Source organism: Phycodurus eques, chromosome 11 (assembly GCF_024500275.1).
Source record: "Phycodurus eques isolate BA_2022a chromosome 11, UOR_Pequ_1.1, whole genome shotgun sequence".
NCBI classification, from domain to species: domain Eukaryota; kingdom Metazoa; phylum Chordata; class Actinopteri; order Syngnathiformes; family Syngnathidae; genus Phycodurus; species Phycodurus eques.
In genome coordinates this window covers 18,931,141-18,949,388 of record NC_084535.1, presented here as the reverse complement: position 1 = coordinate 18,949,388, position 18,248 = coordinate 18,931,141, and the positions used below count along the sequence as shown (strand labels likewise).

Sequence of the window (18,248 nt, the reverse complement as noted above, 5' to 3'; positions counted from 1 at the left end):
GGACACTGCATTAGGTACGCCTGCACAACCCGATGACATTCAGGACGAGCTGGACATCAGCATACTAACAGCCGTTTCTCACACTTTCTTAAAATATTTTTGGAAAAGTTAATCGTCATCCCAATGTTTAAAATATTCTGTTGTTTTGGTTTTGCACTGTAGTGATGCAGTAATAGCCAAAAAAAAAAAAAATGGACGGATTGGACCAAGCCATTTGTAGGTGAGGTAAACAAAAAATAGCTGTGTATAATATATGCAAACTCATTTATTTTAATAATAAATCATTCACATTTTCATGATTTAATCGCTAATTAACCATTTTAACAAACAGTCTGTAAAATATAATTTTTTTTACAAAGTGTTTATATTAGTTATATATCATTAACCAATTAATACGCAATTATTTAATTAAAATACATTTTAACTAGCCAATTTTAGGAAAAACAGCTCCATTAGTTCTAACAAATATGAGAGAACTCGATAACGTAACTGCACGGTGGTCCAATGAAAGTGTGAATCGGCCATATGTGGCCCACAGGCCATACTTTGCTTTGGGCTGCCTTAGGGTAATGGAGACGTAAATAAATGAAGACAATATTTGAAACAGCTCTTGGAGTAATGCGGCGATATCAATGAAACGGCACTCAGTATAGTTAGTTACAGTACAGTTGGAAACCACAACATGTTAGATTAGCGTAACGAAACTGATGAAACAGAGCAGGATTGTCTTTTTATGGTTCCAGAATTATCGATGGTATCAGTTAGATTGTGCTGGTGTACGTATTGTAATGTGCTATACGTTTGTTGCATATCGCTATATTTATTTCTAATATGACAGTGGTTGCCGACTGGGGTTTAGAAAAATTGATTTAGCAATTTTTATGCATTTGTGCGTATATATATTATATATATATATATATATATATATATATATATATATATATATATATATATATACACACACACACACACACACATATATATATGCATAGTGGTTACGGAAAGTTTTCAGACCCCCTTAAAATTGCAGCCATTTGTTAAAATCATTTAAGTTCATTTTTTCCTCATTCATGTACACACAACACCCCATATTTACTGAAAAAAAACCTTCATTGTTGGAATGTTTGCTAATTTATTAAAAAAGAAAAACTGAAATAACACACAGCCATCAGTATTCAGACCTTTTGCTGTGACACTCATATTTAACTCGGGTGTTGTCCATTTCTTCTGATCATCCTTGAGATGGTTCTACACCTTCATTGGAGTCCAGCTGTGTTTGATTATACTGATTGGACTTGATTAGGAAAGCCACACACCTGTCTATATAAGACCTTACAGCTCACAGTGCATGTCAGAGCAAATGAGAATCATGAGTCAAAGGAACTGCCTGAAGAGCTCAGAGACATAATTGGGGCAAGGCGCAGATCTGGCCATGGTGACAAAAAATATTCTGATGCACTTAAGGTTCCTAAGAGCACAGTGGCCTCCATAATCCTTAAATGGAAGAGGTTTGGGAAGACCAGAACCCTTCCTAGAGCTGGCCGTCCGGCCAAACTGAGCAATCGGGGGAGAAGAGCCTTGGTGAGAGAGGTAAAGGAGAACCCAAAGATCACTGTGGCTGAGCTCCAGTGATGCAGTCGGGAGATGGCAGAAAGTTCTAGACAGTCAACCATCACTGCATCCCTCCACCAGTCTGGGCTTTATGGTAGAGTGGCCCGACGGAAGCCTCTCCTCAGTGCAAGACACATGAAAGCCCGCATGGGGTTTTCTAAAAAAAACACCTGAAGGACTCCAAGATGGTGAGAAATAAGATTCTCTGGTCTTTGGCCTTAATTCTAAGCGGTATGTATGGAGAAAACCAGGCACTGTTCATCACCTGTCCAATACAGTCCCAACAGTGAAGCATGGTGGTGGCAGCATCATGCTGTGGGGGTGTTTTACAGCTGCAGGGACAGGACGACTTTTTGCAATCGAAGGAATGATGAATGCGGCCAAGTACAGGGATATCCTGGACGAAAACCTTCTCCAGAGCACTCTGGACCTCAGACTGGGCCGAAGGTTCACCTTCCAACAAGACAATGACCCTAAGCACACAGCTAAAATAAAAAAGGAGTAGCTTCAGAGCAATGATGACTGTTCTTGAATTACCCAGCCAGAGCCCTGACTTAAACCCAATTGAGCATCTCTGGAGAGACCTGAAAATGGCTGTCCACCAACGTTCACCATCCAACCTGACAGAACTGTTGTGGATCTGCAAGGAGTAATGGCAAAGGCTCCCCAAATCCAGGTGTGAAAAACCTGTTGCATCATTCCCGAAAAGACTCATGGCTGTATTAGCTCAAAAGGGTGCTTCTACTAAATACTGAGCAAAGGGTCTGAATACTTATGGCTGTGTGATATTTCAGTTTTTCTTTTTGAATAAATCTCCAAAGATTTCAACAATTGCGTTTTTTTTTTTTTTTTCAATATGGGGTGCTGTATGTACATTAATGAGGAAAAAATTCACTTAAATGATTTTAGCAAATGGCTGCAATATAACAAAGAGTGAAAAATTTAAGGGGGTCTGAATACTTTCCATACCCACTGTGTATATACACACACACATAAAAAACGTACATACATACACACACACGCACATTTTGCTTAGTTTAAATTTTCCTTTTTTTTTTTTTTTTTTTTAATACAGTGAGAGGATAGGATCTGTTCTATAGGATAGGATCTGTTCTATGAACTATTTCATATTAATGGTGGTGTTATTGAGGAGGTATGGAGTAAAAATGTCGAAGGATTAGAAACATCCATCCATCCATCGGTACAGCCTGAACTGGTCGCCGGCCAATCGCAGGACACATATCGACAAACAACCATTCACACTTACGTTCCCGCCTCTGGACAATTTAGCGGCTTCAGTCAACCTAACGTGCATGTTTTTGGAATGTAGGAGGAAGCCCGAGTACCTGGAGAAAAGCCACATAAGCACAGGGAGAACATGCAAACTCCACACAGGAAGGCCAGAGTCCAGATTCAAACCCAGAACACCTCAGAACTGTGAGGCAGATGTGCTAACCACTCATCCAGGTGCTGCCTGTCAAAACATATTGACTAATAATAACAAGGCATTAAGGCAAATAAACCAAGTAGGTTGTGCTCTCCATGCGCTGAATAAACAGGGTGTGTCTTTAGCCGAGTGCGGGTGGTGTTTTGCTGCAAGTCACGAGCGGCTCCTCCACATTCACGCGACGCGACGGCGGCAGGTGACACGTCGGTGTGCTGTTAGCGGGTGGGGCGAGGTCATGTGACATGCCGGTTGCAGAGGGAATAGCGGAGTTTCACTTGTGAAATGCAGATCTTGCCGTACTGGGTGAAGCTGCACCGCAGAGACGGGGATTTGCACCGTGCCGGGAGGCGCCGTGAGGAACACCTGCGGGACAGAGGCTGGGAGGAAGAGGAACACCCTTCAGTGGTCGCGCTCGTGTCGAGGGAAAGCTGCGAGAAGATTTATTCTGTATCATTGATATCCACCGCAAGGGTCACGGACTAGTGTTTTTGCTTGCTTCTTTTTTCACTACTAATGTCACTTTTGGCCAACTCGTAGGCAATTAAACCTTTTTAGTAACCTACTGTGCTGTACTAGTAACAATACCATGTGCCAAGCACTAGTAGCCTCCATGACCCTACTACAGTAGTGGCACCGAAATGTCAACTAGCAGTTTTGCCTCACTAATAACATAAGTGTCCTATTATTATGCCAAAGGTTGTCCTTGTAGTGTGCAAAAATGTCATGCAGTCGTGGAAGGCCGTGGCTGGAGAGAGAGAGAAGAAAAAAAAAAAAAAAAAAAAAAGGAACAGTAAGACAGTCGTTCTACTAGTGTGCTGAATTGTCTTGCCGTCAGGACAAAGAGTATACTGTACAAGTACAGTGGTTCTCAAACATTTTCCTCCAAGTACCACCATAACGACCAAAATTAAATACAACACAACCATATATGTATGTATGTGTGTAATATAACTGAACTGAACATAACAAATGCACTGTACTGGATTTAAAAAGAAAGTTGAAGCCACTTATGCAGTTGGAACATTGAATTCAGCCCTTCTTTTGCATACCACTAGAGGGAACCCGCATACCACACTGAGAATCACTGTACTGTTCTAGTACATGAACCCTAAGCTGGATATTGAGGATATCGAATAAATGCTCAAATGTCTTTAGCCTAGTCCACCTAAGATCCACGCTTTGTCTTTTTACGACTAGGACGACAACATTCTCGTAGGCCAACTACATGTTACCAGTGAGACAGAATTGTGCAAGGCAGTAGTGAAAAAAATTGTAATTACGCAGATGTTCACTAGTGCACTGAATGGTCTTACTAGTGAGGTCAAGAAGCATACTGGTACATGGCCCTTAAGGTGGATATCAAGGATATTGAACAAACGCTCAAACGGCTTACCATCGTAAAGAGCAAAAGAAAAAAATCAAGAGCATTACACGGCACTTAGGATACCTTTGCGTGTGTGTGTGTGTGTGTGTTACCTGCGTCGTGGGCTTGCGCGTGGGACACCTGCATGGCCGACGTGCCCTGGAAGGCGTTGAGCACGGCGAGCCCCCCGTCGGCCAGAGCGGGCGTGGAGGCGTACATCACCGTGTGGGGACTAGGGTACATCATGTGACCGGCCACAGACGACGGCACTGTCGAGGTGACGATGGTTGCCGGGAGACTCACTGTCGCTGAAAATCAGACAGGCAGAGGACATAGAGGACAACGTGTATGTGCAGGTGGCTGCCAGCAGGCAGTGCTTATCTTCAATTAAAAAAAAAAAAAAAAAAAGAAAAAAGTCCTCATTAGGGCCCAGTGTGAGCGGACGCCTGACTCAGTTGATTTTGGGTGCAACTTGGACTGGTCGCCAAAAATCTAAGTCAAATACTACTAATTTATTTGTATTTTTATATTCTATTATTTATAATTAAATTCATTATGATTGACATCCATCCATTTTCTGAGCCACTTCTCCTCACTAGGGTCGCGGGCATGCTGGAGCCGATCCCGGCTATCTTCGGGCGGGAGGCGGGGTACACCCTGAACTGGTCGCCAGCCAATCGCAGTTATGATTGACAAAAAAAAAATACAAATTGTACGCAAACATTTTGATTTGATATTTACTGTTTTGCAATAAATCAATTACGTACTTAATGAAATGAATGAAAATCAAATACATTATAATTAACCAATTCTAGTCAAATTAAATAGCAAAATGAATGCAACAAATCTCACAGGACTCTTGAACTCTTGACTCTTGACTCTTAAAGAACGAAACGGGCTCTATGTGTAAGTAAGTACGTAGTGGCAGCCCCAGCCGTTTTACTGTATGTTTCCCCGATGTGTTAAGGACACTTCTTTCTCGATCACTTTGAAAACCCTTGGTCTCATTACAATATTTCAAAAGGTGCCCTAAAAAGGGTTAAGCTTCACGTTAAAACCACACCCTTCAGAACATCTTGATATTTTAATTTCTCCAAACAGTACAAGTGTGCTATTGTTAGGCATGGTACACGAGTTTTGGGCGCATGAGCTTCTTTTCTTAAGATCACCAAAATACTGTAACTAAGCTGTATCACACTGCTCTTTGACACCCCGTCTACTGTTGCAGCAACTGAGTAAAACAAGAATGATTTATTGTTTTACTGGGGTCAATGATTGCTGAGAGTACTTAGAGGAAATGCTGATCATCAAGCAGTTTTCGGGGCTTTTTAATTATTGCTTGTTAAAATTAATTCACGTCGTCTTATCAATAATTCCCATGTTTCTGTCAATTTTATGATAAAACTCTATAGTTTTGCATGTTTGCGTCAGAGGGAGGACCAAATTTATAATTTGAGTCTTAAATTATTAGAGAGTTAAATGTGCACAAATGTAGACTACAACTTTCGCAACAGTCTTTTTCAGCTCAAGACTGAAGATTGTCCTTACAAAATAATTATATTGAAAATATCATCAATGAATGTGATGAAAGGTGGACATATTGGGGAAAACTGCCTTTTTAATTGCCTTGTAGTTGGATCTCCAGAGTGCCTGCCCACCCATCAAGTGTGAGATTAAACAAGCGAGCTCATCTTTTATCTGCCCATTTCTGAAAATGTGTATTGCTGTTCTCTAAATTTTGCAAATTGTGACATTTTCAGCTAATTCGCATAATTGACATAATAACCGCCCACACACTGAGTTTCTCAGTCCTCCCTCGCCACTTCCAACCCTCAGCCAGACTGTCTGAAACACGATCATGTCTGATGTCTGTACTGATGCCACAAGCGAAAATCCTTCCGTCGTCCCCCTCCACAGTTTCGCCTCCACTTCTGCAAGTAGAAGCCACTTAATCAGCCTCCTAGCTCTACCGCTGGTCGTCATGGTGATGAAAGCCATAGCTTGCCATTGGTTCTGCAGAATAGCGGTCGGGTTTTGCGGTCACTCATTTTCATGGAACAGGCCTGCCCTCTGAAAATAGGCTCTGGAATTCTGGAATGCTTCAAAATAGGGTATAATGTATACCCTACCCCAAGAATCAAGGATTACAGACACTTTATAGTATGTAACTCTTGGAGTCTTTTGCGAAAACACGGAATATTTTAAAATTGTGGAAAAAGCATTATATGTCCCCTTTAAATAAATATTTTACTATCACATTGTTCCTCACTGACTGACTACAAGCCGTGGGCCACATACACGCACACCGTTCTTTAATACGGCCCATTTAGCAGTGTTGCAATATTTGTGGGTCTTAGCTGTTTTCCCCTTAAATATTTTTTTTATTAATTTATTGAATCAAAGTCAAATTTAGTTTCAAAAAAAGGAAAGTAAACTATATACATACAACAATTTTATGTAGTTATTTTATTACATAATTGGTTAACTGATTACAATTGAATCAATTCTAAACAATACAACTAAGACATTAAAATAAATTACTTCACATATTTATCACACACATTTTCTCTTCTTTTTTTAAGCTTTAGACATGAAATGTGGCCCTTAAGTACAAAAGTTTGCCCACCTCTGATCTACTGTCATCTACAGAGCGGGGCCCATTTTGTTGCCTTTAAGTTGCCTTTATGATTCCTCTCTAGGCTTATGAAGACCTCGACCCACACTTGTGGGGCTAGGGGGGTGGGTGGAAGCTGTATTTATAGAGGACTCGATGTACCTGTGGAGTTTGTAGTCGTGTGGGACATCTCGGGGCTGCTCTCACTGTTGGAGATGGGCTGAGTGTTGGGGTGAACCTGAATGGCCTGGAGCTGCTGAGAGACACCCGCTCCTGGAGACACGTATATAGACACACACACACGGGCACGGACACGCACGCGCACACACGCACACACACACACACACACACACACACACGCACGCACACACACACACACACACACACACACACACACAGGAAGTCACGCAACTGTAAAGATATTAGCCGTAGCTGTTTGTTAGTTGAAGCCATGTGTGTTTAGGTGCCTGATTGTGAGCCATTCAGTGAGTTAGTGCAGCAGCAGTAGTAGTAGTAGTAGGAGGAGAAGCATTGGTGGCAGGCCAGAGCAGATCACCTGTGAGGGAGACAGCAGCGGGAAAGCGGAAGACAGCCTGCTGGCCCTGCTGAGGCTGAGGAGCCGTGGTCAGAGTCTGACCATGCTGCCCCTGGAGGGTCAGGGAGTGCTGCTGCAGCTGGCTCAGAGGAATGGTAGGGGTGCCGGGGGGGAGAGGAGTGCCTGCTGAAGGAGGGGGGGCACGCACACGCAACCACACGGACCCAGACACGCGCACAGAACAGAGTGGCATAGGTCTGAATGTGAGAAGAAGCTGCTGTGTGGGGGAAAAAAAACACCCTTAACAGAGACAGAAGCAGTCAAGATGAGATCAGAAAGCAGCAGTTCCCAATTACTGCACAGAAGGAATAATCATTACAATATATATATATATATATTTTGAAAATATGTCATCTGTCTATACAGTGCGGCAAAAAAAGTATTTAGTCAGCCACCAATTGTGCAAGTTCTTCCACTTAAAAAGATGAGAGAGGCTTGTAATTTTCTTCATACGCATACCTCACCTATGAGAGATAAAATGAGAAAAGAAAAAAAAACTGAAAAATATTTTTTTTTTTCAAGAATCTATTAGCAAATTATGATGGAAAATAAGTATTTGGTCACCTACAAACAAGCAAGATTTCTGGCTCTCACAGAGCCAGAAATCGTCTTCTTCCTTCTTCTTTAAGAAGCTCCTCTGTCCTCCACTCCATTATCTGTATTAATGGCACCTGTTTGAACTCAGCGGCATGGTGGTAGACTGGTGAGCACATCCGCCTCACAGTTCTGAGGACCCGGGTTCAAATCCCGGCCCTACCTATGTAGAGTTTGCATGTTCTCCCCGTGCTTGCGTGGGTTTTCACCAGGTACTTCGGTTTCCTCCCCCCAAAAAAAAACATGTGCGGTAGGTTGATTGAAGACTCTAAATTGCCCGTAGGTGGGAATGTGAGTGCAAATCATTGCTTTTTTTAATGTGCCCTGCGATTGGCTGGCAACCAGTTTAGGGTATACCCCGCCTCCCGCCCGAAGATAGCTGGGATAGGCTCCAGCACACTCGCGGCCCGAGTGAGGATAAGCGGAACAGAAGATGATGAATGAACGAATGTTTGAACTCATCAGTATGAAAGACACCTGTCCACAACCTGAAACACGCCAAACTCCACTATGGCCAAGACCAAAGAGCTGTCAAAGGACACCAGAAACAAATTTGTAGACCTTCACCAGGCTGGGAAGACTGAATCTGCAATAGGTAAGCAGCTTGGTGTGAAGAAATCAACTATGGGAGACATTATTAGAAAATGTAAGACATACAAGACCACTGATAATCTCCCTCGATCTGCATGGAGGAATGGGCCAAAATACCAGCAACAGTGTGTGAAAACCTTGTGAAGACTTACAGAAAATGTTTGACCTCTGTCATTGCCAACAAACGGTATGTATAACAAAGTATTGAGATGAACATTTGTTATTGACCAAATACTTATTTTCCACCATAATTTGCTCATGAATTCTTTAAAAATCAGACAATGTGATCTTCTGGATTTTTTTTTCTCATTTTGTCTCTCATAGGTGAGGTGCAACTATGATGAAAATTACAGGCCTCTCTCATCTTTTAAGTGGGAGAACTTGCACATTTGGTGGCTGACTAAATACTTTTTTGCTCCACTGTATGTCCTGAAATTTTCTACTTTCCCCAGACTTAATCAATATAGGAACTAAAAAGTTTATCTATTGTTGCAAAGTTTTTTCTCTTTATTTTTTTTACAAGTTGCATCCTTGTATAAAAAAAAAAAAAAAAAAAAATCAGACTGTGATTTTCTGGATTTTCCTCTCTCATAGGTGAGGTATACCTATGATGAAAATTACAGGCCTCTCTCATCTTTTTAAGTGGGAGAACTTTCACAATTAGTGGCTGACTAAATACTTTTTTGCCCCACTGTAAGTGTGATGTGATGAAGAAAGCTGCATTTATAAGTATGATGAATCTCCTTCTGGCTATGTTTTGTGGCATTCATTATGAACTATTGAGCTATTAGGCATAGGTGGTAGGTGGTCTGGGCCATTTAATTTGTTGGCCGTTGTACAATAAAAAGTTTGAACGAAATCATTAGCATCAGCTCCAACAACCTATAAAAACGTCATGCTGCTTACAAGGTTTAGTTCTACTTTGACACCCTTTTGGTGTTTTAACGGTGACTGTCAGGAGACGCACACACACGGCCAGCCTGACATTGAGTGATGCGAGTCAGGTGAGTGTTGCACATCTTTGTTTGAGTGTCTCATTTGGATGTATTTTTAAATGTCTCTAGTTTATATGACCCAGGTAAAACAGTGATAATGCCAATATGGATTTAGCAGCCTTTACACAATCTAATTGGACCTAATAGAGCAGCTGTACCAAGATTCTACTGAAAATATCAGACTGCAGGGATTAGTTTTAGATTATTCTCTGTGGTGGCTCTGCTGATGCAGTATATTTCTACACTTCTATAATACATTGTTAAATGAATACTGTATCTATCTCACCGTCTATGAAAGCCAAGCATTATTATTATGAAGGCAGAATTTTACAGAGGATTGGATCTCAGAAGTTGTGTATTCACACTACTTCTGACCGCAGACAAAGGTACAGTACATTGAATTATCAGTCTGCTATAAAATGCCTCTTTTAAACTGTTGCAGTACGTGTCAGAAAAAAAAAAAAAAAAAAAAACAACTTATTTGTACACCACCCCCTTCTCTTCCTCATTTGCATGATTTGTCCAAATGTCCCACAATCAAAGTGTTTGTTTTTAGCAAATGTCATGTTTCGTTCGGAAGTGGAACACCCTCACATTTAGTCACATGCTCGGCAGGCAGGTGCTGAGGTCGGGCGTGTTGTTCCACATGGGGCTGCCAGACAGGTGGCACAGAGCTGATATTGGAAAGGGTCTGGGGTGCGGGTGTGGGTGGGCATGTAAAGGAAGATTAGAGGAAGAGGAAGAAGCAAAGAGACTGAAGAAGGAACAGGAGGGGCATGGCTATTATTGCACTGTCAGTCAAAGTGATACAGTGGACGTCATGTGACTGTTCAGCTGTGACCAAAAACAGTGTGACAAGTACCAAGTGACATACTGTGAGAGGCAGCTCTCACAACATACTGGAGGGGAGATGATAAACATTTAAGCATAAACTACATGTTTCTGTACTGGCAAAAGTGGAGTCATGATTTAAAATTCCAAATATATAATGATATAAATTGTGCCTTAAACAGTACCGTTAACTTGTTTTTCTTGAGGTATATTGCGCAAATTCTCAGTAGATCATTCAAACAATTGCACTACTCTTTAGGCCAGCGGTTCTTAAACTAGGGTACTGAACACCTGGAGTCTGCGAAATATAGTTTGGGGTTCTGCAAAATAATTTATAATAAATAAATAATACATCTTGTATCATTTAAAAAAGTGCATACCTACATTTGAAAAAATGCCAATGAAACAAACATAATAAACCAATTACTCCTCCCTAACTTAGCTTTGGGGGAATTGAAAGCTGTGATGTTGTGATCTGACATGCCTGTATGTGCCCAGCATTTCTAGCTAGTGAGGATAGATAAATATCTAATTCAATTTGGTTCAGTTTATTCTATTAAACAGGTCATTAATATTTAGCTAGCAATGTTCCAAAAACAAATCATTCAAATGGCATTTAGAGGTACACATGGTAGCAATGTTGCATTAGCGTTAGGATTATGAGAGGGTCCTTGGAAAAATGTCTCTCATGTAACCGGTCCCTGGACCCGAACAGCTTGAGAACCCCTGCTTTTGGTACCATACCACTGTGACTGCTGCTCCAACTGAAGGGTTTCAAATAGCTTTAAAACTTCACTAGTAAAACCCATAAATCTGTGTATAGTACCAAACGGACCTAATCTGGGCTGCTTGGTGGAAAGGGGACATTTAAAAAGTGCCTGAATGTGTCCTCCTAGTTTTTCCTTGTGCAGCCAACAGAAACCAGAACTGTCCAAAATAGTCACTGCGTAAACCAATTCAGATCCCCAAATCAAAGTGTGTGGCCCTAAAGTCCTCAGTAGACCTACCCAGGGTTTTGCTGGGAAAGGTTACGTTTAGTTCAGGACCACAAAAGCAGCAGCTTCACCGAGGATGTTTCATGTCATCACAAACCATGTTCCTTTTTTGAATATTCATGACTAATTATAGGCCATGTTCGGCAGCCCTCATTGCCAGATCTATTGTGCCCCCCTCACCTAATTATTCCTGTATGAGAGTGGAAATCAAAGGCTGTGAGTATGTGTAACTAGCTTTGAAAAAGCATGATGTAAACAGCCTGGCAAGTGAAGCACGACCGCCCCGAGATGACGCCCAAGATGTTGGCAAGGTTCCATTTAAATTCTAATCAGCTAATCACGGACCACACAGTCACATGGACAAACACGTCAATGCGAGTCTGAGTGATGACATTATGCAACACAAGAAAACATGAAGAACACAACTCTCCTACATACCGGGCATGAAAGTGAAGCCACCCGGCAGCTGCATCACCCCCGTGGAGGCGCCGGTGGTCTTCAGGACAGTCCCGTTGGCGCTGACACTGGTGCTGGCAGAAACGGGCGCCAGGTAGTTGGTGATGGGAAAGTTGGGCCCGCTGCTCACCTGCATGCTGGTGGAGGTGGTGGGCACTGTGGCCTGGGCGCTGCTGGTACCGCCTGGTAGGCTGGCTACTGTGAACGTGGGTTTCAAAGTATCCTGAGGCAATAAACAAAAGTAAAATAGGAAAAACATTTAAAAAATAGGAAAATAGGAGGAAATCATCTTTGAGTTCGGTCGAAGGAAACGACATTTAGAAAAGGAAATCTTGAAAAGTTTTAATGTACCTAGACTTCATGATTTAGTTCATATGTACTCATTTTTAAACTTTTAAAATGTGATATTTTAAATCCAGTCCGAACCGATGCCGTTTTTGCTGACATCGGACCGATTTCCGATCTCAAAGATGGGATAGGGATTCGGGACACTCCTAATGCCGTTGACAATGTCTGTCAGTTCCAGAATTGGCCGCTGTTGTTTACTGGCGCTGTGGCGCAATGCAAGCAGGGGATGGGATTGACTTATTTCCGCGTCACAGATTTTCAATACTAGATACAATTCCAAGAAAGACGTGCCTTCATGGTGGCCATGTTGAATGTGGGGCACTGACGTGGCGTCCATATCATGATGCTTATATCTATTGTGTGTAGAGCACTGGGAGGGACGGAGGGGAGGGAGAGAGAGACAGAGAGAGACAGAGAGAGAGAGAGAGAGAAGCATGGATGCGGTGTTTACTCTGAAGAATACAAAACAAGTCTTTGGAGTCTTAAACATGCTACTGTTGGTAGAGTAACAGATTTTTTTTGTCAAGCCATTTGCATTTGGCAACAGATTTTGAACTAGGAGGCACACAAATTCCCCGTAGCTTATGAAAGCGACTAGCCTATAATAAGTACTGTACGTTAACAATGCCACCATGACCATGCATACCGGCTTGGTAAGTTTGGATAAAATGTGACACTTTCAAACATTTAAGCTTTTTAAAATATTTTATTTACAGTAACCTTGTACTATAGTGGGCGTTTTAGGCCACGAAAAAACCTACAAAACAATAATTTTGGACTATACTAAGGGTGCATTTGGCTTTAAAAAAAGTGCTTCAATGTTACGCACAATCGGCTATATTACAGTGTAGCACCTCAATAGAGGTGCCACTGTACTAGCAGAGTATAACTGTTTTGGAAGTTTAGTCACACAATACAGTCTTACCTTGACTCACAAGTTAATTTGTTCCTACACCAGTCGATTTAAAGTTTGAGAAATTAACTGGTTTTACAAAGTGTCATTACTGTACAAATTTGGGATAAGCTCAAAGTCACAACAATAACCTCAACCGTAACGTTGTATGTGTCCCTTTATGAGCATGGCCTCGTGACTGATGTCAGGAGCTGGAGTCGGATTGGCTTAGTTGGTTGCATTAGTCTGCGTGTGAGCGTCTGCATGTAAGTTGTGGCCTTTCAGCAGTTCTTCGCGAGTGTTCTCATTTTGTATTCGACTGTTCGTTCCGTTCATTAAATAGCTGAAAGTGCATCTGCGACTGCGGCTCTCCTTTTTTTTCTGATCCCAGTTCACTCAAGAGTGGCGTATCTTAAGCTCCCTTTTAAAACTAAAATCTTGGCTTACAACAACTGTAGCCACTGTACATAATTTACAAAAAAAAAAAAAAAAAAAAAAAAAAGGCCAATCAGGGTAGGGACTACTTTTTGGGCAACATTTGGTCTGTTAAATTTAAGGATGCCAACATGAACCAGGAGCAAATGCATAACAGTCCAGGGTGTACCTATTCCTTGACCTAAGTCAAGTGGGATAGGCTCAAGCTTCCCTGTGACCCTGAATAGAACAGAAATGTAGGTTGCATTTTTGTCCTGCTTCTCCACACGTTTGTGGTAGCACCAGACTTTTACTTGTGGCGAACTACAATAACACCATTAATGGGGCTTTTCCTCCCAAAAGCAGCTGGATGCACGGTGGGAAGTAAGAGGGAGGTTTCAAAGTAAACACAGTATTTTCAAGGATCAATGGATAGTCGACACGAACCAGACGTGACACAAACAAGGAACAGAAAATAAGCTGGCCTGGAACCCCTCTAATTGCATCCACATGGACAACTACAAGTTCAGTCTTTTGCTTGGCAAAATCGTAAAGTTGCCATTAGTGATGTTGGTCTATTGAATTGGTATCCTGGATGAATTAGGTTATTACATTTTGTTATGTGTCTTTTAAATACATTGGACATTATTCATTCATCCAGAATAATAAACTTCAGCTCCATCCAAACAAGCAAACAAAAATGTGTTGCGTTACCATAACAACCATGGCCAATCTAACATCCTTACAAAAGGTGCAAATGCGCACAGAAACGTATGATTGAATGACATGTGACCACACAGTATGCTAATGTGAGGAGCCATTGATGAGCACAGCAGGATGTTTTGCTGAGTGGGCTGCACAACAAGACAAGGGCAGAAGATTGGACCCGACTGTAAAATAAATATTTTAGTTTTCATTTATTTGCAACAGCCCCATGAGAATGCATCAACAAAATGCAGAAGCAACATACGATTGCAAATACAGTGGTCCCCTGCCTCGTCACGGTTGCCTACTCATGAATTCACCTATTCGCAGATTTTTGGGGCAACCTATCCTCCATCATTTTCTGAAAAAACTTGTTTTTTTTTTGTGCTGAAACACCCTAAAATGCCACATGATGGCAGAATAGCCCTGTCTAGTAGACAGTATAGTAGTCCTATGTTTCTATTAGACAATGCTTTGGCACCAACTATTGGTACCTCGACTTATAGGTTTTTTGACATACGAGCCATCATGTGGCCAAGTTTTTGGTTTGATTTGAGAAATGAGCGCTATATGGTGGCAGCGACCACAACTCTACTCACTTTGGCAGATGGTGAGCAATTCCTCATAAGAAGAGGCTTTAAGCTTTTGATTGCTACGCCCACTCACCGCATGTATATGTGCACTTTGGGTGCATTTTTTTTTTAAATCATATCTGTATATCATATCATTTATTTTTTTAAGGGTAATGTTGTAAAATGTGTTTGAAATGATATTAACGCGTTGTGATTGTACCAGGTATGGTATATGCTAACTTCTATAATTAGAGAAGGGTATTGGACTAGCATAGAAGATCTAGTGTACGGCTCTGGGATGTGCATCTACCAGTAAAAATTACACAGAACAAATTTTACTTTTTACTGGCTGGCACATTATTATTTTGTAGAGCACAAATGAACAAGATATTTACAATATTTACAAATCTGCAGAGAAGTTAGGTTCAATAGAAGTTCTAGAAATCTTTAGGAAGTTCCAGAAGTTATGGAAGTAGGAAATGTACTTCGTCTTAATTCACCATTTGTTTTACACAAATAATAATTTCACAAACATTGCAACAACAAGGTCAACACAGTCCCGTGTACAAAATACTCCGATCACACGTTTCTTTTTCCGCTGGCAACCAAAATCAAAAGTCCCATTTATTTACACAACGTCCATATGCGCACAAGAAACAGTTCACGTGAACGTAAAAAACAATCAGAGGGAGGTGGGAGAGGACTGGCTGTCACAAACCCTTCCATAAGCGCAGGAGGATGTTGTTGAGCAGTAGTTCTGGCTCTTGGGCTTAGCTCACTCCCCAAGAGATTTAGCCATTGAACATGTTGTACTACTTTTTAGACTTATAAAAAGTAGTACAAATCTTGAATCAAAACAGGTTGGTTTGATCTATACTTGTGTTGTTATTAATGTTGCTACTTAAAAAAAAAGTAGAAACTAGATTGGCAGTATATTGCCTGTAAAGGCATTCATGACTGTTGACATCTCTGTGCCAAATGTTTAATATTTAAGTGCAATTTTTGTGAACAGAGCCTGAGTCTGTTTTATTGATATTTTTTACCTGAGATATTTTAATTTATTGTTCTACATTACAATGTGAATGTTCATTATTCTTAGAATTACAATTAAAAGTGAATTGTTCTTAAAAAGGATGTACTTACAATATTATGCTCTAATATCAGTGGCATAAAAAACAAGGATATTATCGTTTGTCGTGATAAGTTTTTGGGAAGACATATCATCCAAGAATTTGCTATTGTGACAGCCCTAAACAAATAATATATATTGAGAGAGCGCAAGAGTAATGTATAACACAAAAATATTGTACAAACAATATAAAAGATGTAACAACTGTAATACAAAATCTGATTACTGTATCTGTATTCCATGATGATTAAGTTGCAGGGACACATTGTTCCCGGGTTGGGACTCATTGTTTCCATGACTTATGCATCCCACGACTCACATAGTCTCAAGTGTAAATTGACGTGACAGACGTGGAGATCTCATCTCTTTATCACAGAGCTTCACTGACCGCACTGACTCAACACATCGGTGCTTGTATTTGATGCCACTCAGAAGATTAATAATTAATCAAAGTTGGCCTTCTCACACCTGTGACACACACATAGCTGCACATGTGTGTTTTGCTGTGAATCACTACACGTATACACAGACAGCGTGCTGAGTGTGGAGTCCATCTCCAGATCTTGGCTCTCCTGAGAGCCTCTGACAGTTCAAGGTCCTTAACCGCTTTAGTTAGTGTTAGTTAAACAGCAACAGCAAAAGGGAACATGGGAGGGGCCTCACAAAAGGACTCGCAGTTGTCATGTAGTTCTAATTTAGGAAGCGACCAAAAAAAAAAAAAAAACAGTACTCAATCAACCATTTGCTACTGAGCATCCAGGAAAAATTGGCCATAAGGTCTACAACCCCAATTCCAATGACGTTGGGACGTTGTGTTCACCATAAATAAAAACAGAATACAATGATTTGCAAATCATGTTCAACCTATATTTAATTGAATACACTACAAAGACAAGATATTTAAATGTTCAAACTGATAAACTTTTTTGTTTTTAGCAAATAATCATTAACTTAGAATTTTATGGCTGCAACAGGTTCCCAAAAAGCTGGGACAGGTGGCAAAAAAGACTGAGAAAGTTGATGAATGCTCATCAAACACCTGTTTGGAATATCCCACAGGTGAAAAGGCTAATTGGGAACAGGTGGGTGCCATGATTGGGGATAAAAGGAGCTTCCCTGAATTGCTCAGTCATTCACAAGCAAAGATGGGGCGAGATTCACCTCTTTGTGAACAAGTGCGTGAGAAAAATAGTCGAACAGTTTAAGGACAACGTACCTCATCAACGTACAATTGCAAGGAATTTAGGGATTTCCTCATCTACGGTCCATAATATCATCAAAAGGTTCAGAGAATCTGGAGAAATCACTGTATGTAAGCGGCAAGGCCGAAAACCAACATTGAATGCCCGTAACCTTTGATCCCTCAGGCGGCACTCAGGAACACTTCAGAAAACCAATGTCAGTAAATACAGTTTGGCGCTACATCCGTAAGTGCAACTTGAAACTCTACTATTGAAAGCAAAAGCCATTTATCAACAACACCCAGAAACGCCGCCGGCTTCTCTGGGCCCGAGCTCATCTCAGATGGACTGATGCAAAGTGGAAAAGTGTTCTGTGGTCCGGCGAGTCCACATTTCAAATTGTTTTTGGAAATTGTGGACATCGTGTCCTCCGGGCCAAACAGGAAACGAACCATCCGGACTGTTATGGACGCAAAGTTCAAAAGCCAGCATCTGTGATGGTATGGGGCTGTGTTAGTGCCAATGGCATGGGTAACTTACACATTTATGAAGGCACCATTAATTCTGAAAGGTACATACAGGTTTTGGAGAAACATATGCTGCCATCCAAGCAAAGTCTTTTTGATGGACGCTCCTGATCATTTCAGCAAGACAATGCCAAACCACACTCTGCACGTGTTACAACAGCGTGGCTTTGTAGTAAAAGAGTGCGGGTACTAGACTGGCCTGCCTGCAGTCCAGACCTCTCTCCCATTGAAAATGTGTGGCGCATTATGAAGCGTAAAATACAACAACGGAGACCCCGGTCTATTGAACAACTGAAGCTGTACACCAAACAAGAATGGGAAAGAATTCCACCTACAAAGCTTCAACAATTAGTCTCCTCAGTTCCCAAACGTTTATTGAATGTTGATA

At 41.2% G+C, this 18,248-nt stretch overlaps 1 protein-coding gene across 9 annotated transcripts in view; it reads right to left on the bottom strand.

Moving 5' to 3' along the window:
- The window catches only part of srfb (serum response factor b), a 48,308-nt gene that overhangs the window by 2,571 nt on the left and 27,489 nt on the right, over positions 1-18,248 (bottom strand). For 2 of the 9 annotated variants that reach the window (XM_061689970.1, XM_061689967.1), the window contains exons 3-7: positions 12,075-12,315; positions 7,592-7,756; positions 7,198-7,308; positions 4,535-4,729; positions 2,482-3,435 (exon numbers count right to left, since the gene is read on the bottom strand). In XM_061689970.1, the coding sequence (XP_061545954.1) occupies positions 3,233-3,435; positions 4,535-4,729; positions 7,198-7,308; positions 7,592-7,756; positions 12,075-12,315 (915 nt within the window). In that variant the 3' untranslated portion in view covers positions 2,482-3,232. Of the gene's footprint in view, positions 1-2,481; positions 3,436-4,534; positions 4,730-7,197; positions 7,309-7,591; positions 7,848-12,074; positions 12,316-18,248 lie in introns of those variants that run through there. The other 7 variants (XM_061689972.1, XM_061689969.1, XM_061689975.1 and 4 more) reach the window with 7 other exon arrangements.